We start from the raw sequence: 7,569 nt of genomic DNA on the forward strand, positions 1-7,569 counted from the left end.
CACATATAATTAAACTTTTTTAACGAGAAGTTTTAATATGACTTTGGAGGAGCATGGCCGGACGAACCATGTTTTAGGGCCCAGGCAAGGAACATTTTAAAGGCCTGCCTCTTGCCATTGGGGAGAAAATGTTGCCGTTTTCAAGCTAATTTCCTGCCATTCTACACATTTTGTCATTGGGCAGAGAAATGTTTTTAAATATTTTATATGCTTGCTATCTGGCCGCGAACCCAGGCAGTACCTCCTGGGGGTCCTCGGACCCCACTTTGAGAACCCATGATCTAAGGACTGGATTTTTGTGGGGGGGTTTATGTGAAATGTTTAGGAAGCTTTCTTAAATGTTTATATATATATATCCCCAGGGACTACAGTTGAAAACTAGCCAGCTGAAAAAATCTTGAACATTTACAGAAAAGTTCATTGATTTGCATTGATGTGCATTGTCCATCTCAAATAAATAAATACATTGATTCTGTTAGAAATTTGGCCCTGTCCATATAGGCCAATAACCTCAAGTGTAAAGTTAATCAATCATCTTATAATTCTGCATGTTGTTGACTAATGGCTCAATTCAATCCGTCATGCTGAAGTTCTGCGTTACAGCATGATTTGAATTTAAAGGCAATGTTCCCGTGTTCGTGGAGACTACATTCACAGTAAATGCTGCATGTGTCCGCTCAACCACAAATTACCTTTACATTTCAAGTGCGCTATAGCACTGAAGTTCGGCAAAACAAATGTATACCAATACAAAATGGAAAATATAGGCATTGTCGTTACCTTTGTCTGTTTGAAGACGGTTCTATGTTTTCCCAGCCGAATCTGGAACGCATGATATCACAGTTACATTATCTGTAAAACTTCAGAGAATCAATGACTTTTATCTGAAATAAGGTTAATCTAAAGGTACAACCTTTGTATTGCATGCATTTTCTGGTTAATAATCGTAGGTTGCTATTTTATTACCTGTCTTGGTTCCTGTAATGCAATGGCTGACCCTTGATGATGTGTCCTTTTTATAGTCAAATTTCAGTTGAGCCACCCACATTCAAACCGGTTCAGGTTGATGTTTTCTTCCCTATGTAGTTAGTCTCTGTGCCAGGTTCCCAAGGTAAACTGGATGACCTGGACAGATTAGATGCAAGTGATGATTAACATGTCATTGTTAACTTAAGTTACATTTCACTGTAAATGAAACCGAGTTGGAGGGTTGTAAATGGTGCCTTGTTCCTTTTTCCTGTAAACTGTGCAGCAGTATCACAGTAAATATAGACTGTGCAGCAGTATCACAGTAAATGCATTAAGGTATACATGTATTTCTAACGAAAATATGAAAGTTCCTGACTGTATAGCTTACTGGACTCCTCCACAGCCATATCAAGGGTACAAAATATGGTTCCCTGATCAATTTGTTATAATACTGTATTTTCTATGTTTTTCATAGACTTGGAAGATTATCCCCCATTGTGACATATTCAAATGAACAAACCAATTATTCTGTTGTATAAAATACACATACAGAATTTAGACCTGAGGGGTTTACAACAAAGCAGGATCAGTGGGTTAGCCATCTACTATGACTAAATATGTTTTACATATTATTTTGTGGCAGATGTACATGTTCCAGGAAATAGTGTGACAGAAAGAACACTGCAGTACGTGCCAAGTTCGCATTCCCAACCCACCTCTCTTCATCTTCACATCACTTCTACAATAGTGGAAACTTATAAATCATAGTCATTATGATGTAATAGGAATGTTAAGAGCACATTTTAACATTATGGACAAGAATTGTAGTACTCATCATTGTATTCTCTACCAGAACGTTTGTTGGCCTTCTTTGATGTCATATAGGTTGATACATTGCTATGTTTTCATTTATAAAGTATTTTTAACAAAAAGTCCCACTGTTGGCTACTAACCTCCTTGCTAAACTTTAGACATAGGAGTTACCACAGGGATGTCTAACTCTGGAAATTCCTTTGGTCTCTCATGAGTTAGCTTGGTAAATCAGCTATTCGTTTTCTTGAACCATATTTGTGGAACAATCTTCGAAATGTTCTTACATTTGATGTTTTGGTGCCTCTGGGAAATTCAGAAAGCTGATTGAGGACCTTATTACTGATGAATCTGTTTGTTTTTTATGACCCCGTTTTTCTTTCTGCTTACATTTTGTATTTACATTTCGATGTGTGTATTTCCGCGGCCTCCCAGAAGAACGTTAAGCTCGCCAACATCGCAGACGACTTCCGCTGCAGGGGACGGGTATGTGCTGTCTGGGGGCTGTATTCATGAAGTGTCTCAGTGGAGGAGTATTGATTTAGGATAAGTTTAGCCTTTTACATGGACAGGAGGGCCCTGATCCTAGATCAGCACTCCTACTCTGAGATGCTTGATACACACGGCCCCTGGTCACATTAGCTGTGGAGCGGTAGCTAAAAGCACCAAAGAAAAGTTTATATGAATTTTAAGGCCTATCACTCTGATGACCTTAGTTTAAGGAGTATTCATCTCTACAATAGCCTGCTCTACTGATTCATAGCCTATAGGCCCCACCCAACAAACACGCTACCTCTCTTCATTTCTCTATGATGTCCAGGCAGTATCGTCAAGACAACAACAACCAGACGGCAGCCCGACAACAGCCAAGACCCCCGTGTCTGTGCCGTGTGACTACTGCTCTCCAGGGGACACTAGCGAGGCGGGGAAAGGGGAACCTGGGGCTGGAGTGGTGGTAGAGGTAGCGGTCAAGACGTGTCTGAAATGCGAGGTGTCCATGTGTCAGGTAAAGATCTGGGAGGCATCCATAATTTCAGCATCCATAATTCCAAATTCACCCATGGTAAAGCACTATGGAGCAGAAATGTTCCAATATTCTTATTCCGTTATCTAAGCACTCTTTTTGCACAGCACCAGTATTCTCAACACATTCAAGTGTTGGATGTGCATAACACTGTCTTTTTTACATTTTTAAGCTTTGTTTTTATTTTACATTTTCAATCAGCAGGTAAGTCAAGACAAACATGAACTTTTTCTTCATTTTGTCCATTTCAGGAGCACGTGAAGCCCCACCTGGAGCTTCCTGCGTTTAGGGAGCACCCCCTGACTGAACCCCTGGGGGACCTGAGGAAGAGGAAGTGTCCCGAACACGATGAGATGTACCGCTACTACTGCATGGACGACCGGGTGTGTGTCTGCAACGCCTGTACCATTGAGGGGGGCCACGCCGGACACACCATCAAGACCCTGAAGAACACTATGAAGGATCTGAAGGTAAACAGCTCTAAAGTTATAAAACCTATAAAACAGTGAATAGGTTAATCACTGTGTGTTTAAGTCACGGGCACAACTTTCACTGGGGACAGGGGTGACATGCCCCCACCCCACACATTTTTGTCTGAGGCAAATGTGTGCTTTAGGACCATGCGGACGCCTCTGAGCGTGTTGGAGTGTTTACCTGACTGCATACCCCCACTTCTAAAACCAAAATTGCACCCCTGGTTTAGGTTATATATCGTTATGGAAGAGTGGTAGAGTTAAGAGGTCTCTGTTTGTTGGTCTACTGGTCAGGAGGGGGATGTACAGGACTAAATGAAGCACTCTAAAAATGAAAGACCCTCACTTAGAACACACTCGCACACAAGAAGTATGTACTCCCTATCACTTTCGATCAAACAAAAGGTACACACACAAAGAACACACCTCTATACTCTAGACGAGGCCTCCACAGAATGGCAATTGATGAGTCTAGAACACAGGTGAATGTCATTGTCACTGCTGTTGTCTGACATGGTTGAGCGAATGAGAGACAATGAGTGAGTCCCAAATGTCACCCTATAACCTAAATAGTGGGAAGAGAGATCCCATAGGGCTCTGGTCAAAAGTAATGCACTATAATGGGAATAGGGTGCCATTCGGGACTGTGACAAAACATGATGTGATCTCACTGTTTGAATGAATTGTTCAAGCTGCTTCCTGAAGTGACTTGTCTGAACCAATGTGAAAAAGGGAGACATTTCCAGTTGAGTTCACCATTTACCCTCACTATAGTCTTGTTGTCATAGTGAATGTAATCTCTCTTCCCTCCCTCAAACCCACTCTCTCCCTCTGTTTCTCTCCCTCTGTTTTGCTCCCTTTCTCCCTTTCTCCCACTCTCCCTCTCTGTTCTCAGGGCTCTCTGGAGAACCAGCTACAGAAGGTGGACAGGAAGCTGAACAAAGCAGAGAAAAATCTCCAGGAGCAGAAGGAACAAGAACGACTGAACAAGGTGATATTGCTGATCTAGAATGAGGGCAGCCGGTGATTGTCACACAAATAACTGCCGGTCTCACGTTAATTGACCGTTAATTAACATAAACACATTTCCCATCTCTTGGCTTCCACGCATAGCCTATAAGCCAATGATGCAGAACTTTGGAACATCTACATAAAAAGTTAATATAGCCTACACCATCACAATAAATCCATTATTTATTTTAGTCTAAAGAAAAATTATATGAAGAAAATGAAGTCTATTTCAGAAGAACAGAAGAGCATAATCTGAGTTGTCTTTATGTTAGGCCGTGATCTGGCTATGCCATATGGCTGTGGGCTACACTAGTTCATTTAGCAGACAAGATTTGTTTAGAATTCCGTGGCATTATTTTATAGTGTGAAAAATACAGTTGAACATAGCTGAATAAAATAGGAGTGCGCACATGGGGCTATTCTGTGTTGAGCGGTTAACAAAGAAACCGTTCCTCCTATATGCTTCATTTAGAGTTATTTATGCAACTTTAGTTGTTCTACAAACATTGGGCTATATGTTTTGATTTTTAATACATTCTAAGTCGCATCAAAGGCATGAGCTCTGCTTTGTTTATTGCTCAGGCTGTACACACTTAATCAGTCTCTCATTCACAATTTAACAAGCACTTGATAATGCCCCGAATTTCCCTGCGGCATCCTCTTTGTGTGGCCGTAATGCCCCCCCAAAAAATGTATACTAATGTTTTAGTATATGATTTACATATACTAAATCATATAAGTGTGAAATTAGTTTTGATTTAGAATGGACCATTATCATGCACCTGTCTCGAAACAGGGGCAGCGGGAAGAATACATGTCATCTATGCTCTTAAATAGCAAATGGAAGACGCTTTTCACGTGGTTCATTTTCAGGCAGTTCAGGCAGTTGGCAAGTTTAGTAGGCTACTAATGAACATCAGCAACAACAGAGTTTGGAGAAGCCTAATTACAGTGACTAAACTGTCACATGGAATTTGACTGCCATCATGACTTGTGACCCTATCTAGGATCAGTTTTGCATTTAAGATTGTAATGAACATGATTATGGACAGGTGTTCGCACCTGATCCTTGATCAGCACTCCTTTCCATAATGTAAGATGTCATGTATTTGTATTGTTTACAGAGCTGTATATTTCAATTTGTTGTATTAAAAAATATATATTTATAATCCATTTTCATGTCTGAAGATGAGTCAACTTTTGATCACTGATTAGTTAGTTTTTGGTTAAACACACACCTACCTCTCAACCCTCCCCCTCTCTATGTGCAGAGGTTCCTGGAGGACTCAGACCAGCGGGTCACAGCCTTGGGGGAGGTGTTACAGGTCCACCTGGAGGGCTTCCTCACCTCCCTCAGGGACTGTTCCTGCTCCCACGGGGTCGAGTGTGGCCCCAGCATCCAGCAGAACATAGCCAAGGCGGTCCAGGACCAGTCCCGTCTGCAGGATGTCCACAGTGGCATCCAGACCCTCGCCCAGGAGAACGACCCCTTCTGCTTCCTGGAGGTCAGTGTGCGGATTAATTGATATACATGGACAAATGGATGTGCCTTTAACATTCTTTTTAAAACCGTCCTGCTGTTCCTAAGTAGCTTTATTGTTTTATTTTCATTAACTAAATGTTATTATTTTTTTGATGGGGATGGAAAAGATGCAGAAAATTACATTGATGGAAGCCACAACCCCTGCAATAGTAAAGCTGATCTACCCCCCCCCCAAAAAAAAAATAAAAAAAAATAATGAATGATGTTATTCTTTGCTTCTCTGATTTGCTGTTTAGGCGTACAAGTCATCAAGCAAAAAGTAAGTGGGGTGTGTGTGTGTGTGTGTGTGTGTGTCCAACTGTCTATGGGTGTTGCGCCATTTGCAGTGTGTTTGTGCGTGTGTGTGTGTGTGAGCTTTGTCTATGGGTGACATTTCATTTGTAATGCGTGTCTTTCTCTCTCCACCTGTCTATGGGTGATGTGCCTTTGCTAATGCGAGTGTGTTTGTGTGTGTTTGTCCCAGTTTCTGCAGGCAGTTGAAGAAGCCTCTGTTCCACCCAGAATGCGCTTGCGTGGACTCAGACGGCCTGGCCGAGTCCATGGAGGCTAAACAGGAAGACTTCCTCACTGAAGTACACTCTCACGTCTCTCACCTCATCAACGAGCTCTGTAAGTAACAGACTGGTGTGTGTGACAAAGGTAGAGGGAACTAGAGTGTGTTGAATAATTTGAATACCTTTTGAATTTGTGGGCACAGGCACACAGAAATGATAATGTATCATGTTCACATATGTATGTACAGTTGAAGTCGGAAGTTTACATGCACTTAGGTTGGAGTCATTAAAACTAGTTTTTCAACCACTCCACAAATTTCTTGTTAACAAACTATAGTTTGTACAACAATAGTACGCTAGTATAAACACTCAGGAAGGAGACGCGTTCTGTCTCCTAGAGATGAATGTACTTTGGTGCGAAAAGTGCTGTCACGTTCCTGACCTGTTTTCTGTTAGTTTTGTATGTGTTAGTTGGTCAGGACGTGAGTTTGGGTGGGCAGTCTATGTTTTCTGTTTCTATGTTGGTTAATGGGTACCTAATATGGTTCTCAATTAGAGGCAGGTGGTTTTCATCTCCTCTGATTGAGAATCATATTAAGGTAGGTGCTTTCACATTGTTTGTCGTGGGTGGTTGTCTCCTGTGTCTGTGTCTATGTTGCACCATACGGGACTGTTTTCGGTTTGTTTCGTTCGTTCGTTCGTTTTATGTAGTCATTTTTCCTGTTCGTGCGTTCTTCGTGTTATATGTAAGTTCGTATGTTCAGGTCTGTCTACTCCGTTTGTTGTTTTGTATATTTTCAAGTGAAGTTCGTGTTTTCGTCTTTACGTCTTGTTTAATAAATTAATCATGGCATATCACAACGCTGCGCCTTGGTTCAATCCATGCTCCTCCTCTTCGGATGAAGAGGAGGAGGAATACCGTTACAGAACCACCCACCAATCCAGAACCAAGCAGCGTTTGTTCGAGCAGTGGAATACACAGGAATACTGGACTTGGGAGGACGAGCTGGATGGAAAAGGACCCTGGGCTCAACCAGGAGAATATCGCCGTCCCAAAGCTGAGCTGGAGGCAGCGAAAGCAGAGAGGCGGCGATATGAGGAGGCAGCACGGAAGCAAGGCTGGTAACCGGAGAATCAAGCCATCAACCGCAAATATGAAGGTACGCGGCTAGCAAGGAAGCCCGAGAAGAAATCCCCAAAATTTCTTGGGGGGGGCTAAGAGGTAGTGGGCCAAGGGCAGGTAGG

The 7,569-nt window shown here is 42.1% G+C and overlaps 1 protein-coding gene across 1 annotated transcript; it reads left to right on the plus strand.

Moving 5' to 3' along the window:
* The first annotated feature begins 2,124 nt into the window (after nucleotides 1–2,124).
* On the plus strand, nucleotides 2,125–6,447 carry LOC120030293 (E3 ubiquitin/ISG15 ligase TRIM25-like). Its single transcript, XM_038975630.1, has 7 exons — nucleotides 2,125–2,265; nucleotides 2,600–2,785; nucleotides 3,055–3,273; nucleotides 4,172–4,267; nucleotides 5,559–5,792; nucleotides 6,067–6,089; nucleotides 6,294–6,447. Exons 1-7 carry the CDS (start codon nucleotides 2,125–2,127, stop codon nucleotides 6,445–6,447), a joined length of 1,053 nt encoding a protein of 350 aa, XP_038831558.1.
* The last annotated feature ends 1,122 nt before the right edge of the window (nucleotides 6,448–7,569 follow it).

Source organism: Salvelinus namaycush, chromosome 36, assembly GCF_016432855.1.
Source record: "Salvelinus namaycush isolate Seneca chromosome 36, SaNama_1.0, whole genome shotgun sequence".
Lineage (NCBI taxonomy): Eukaryota > Metazoa > Chordata > Actinopteri > Salmoniformes > Salmonidae > Salvelinus > Salvelinus namaycush.

Excerpts from the sequence above, each read along its gene's own strand:
- LOC120030293 (XM_038975630.1), top strand. The coding sequence starts at position 2,125 with ATGAATCTGTTTGTTTTTTATGACCCCGTTTTTCTTTCTGCTTACATT. Across the intron at positions 2,786-3,054 it reads GCGAGGTGTCCATGTGTCAG|GAGCACGTGAAGCCCCACCT; the intron begins GTAAAGATCTGG and ends TGTCCATTTCAG. Across the intron at positions 3,274-4,171 it reads ACACTATGAAGGATCTGAAG|GGCTCTCTGGAGAACCAGCT; the intron begins GTAAACAGCTCT and ends CTCTGTTCTCAG.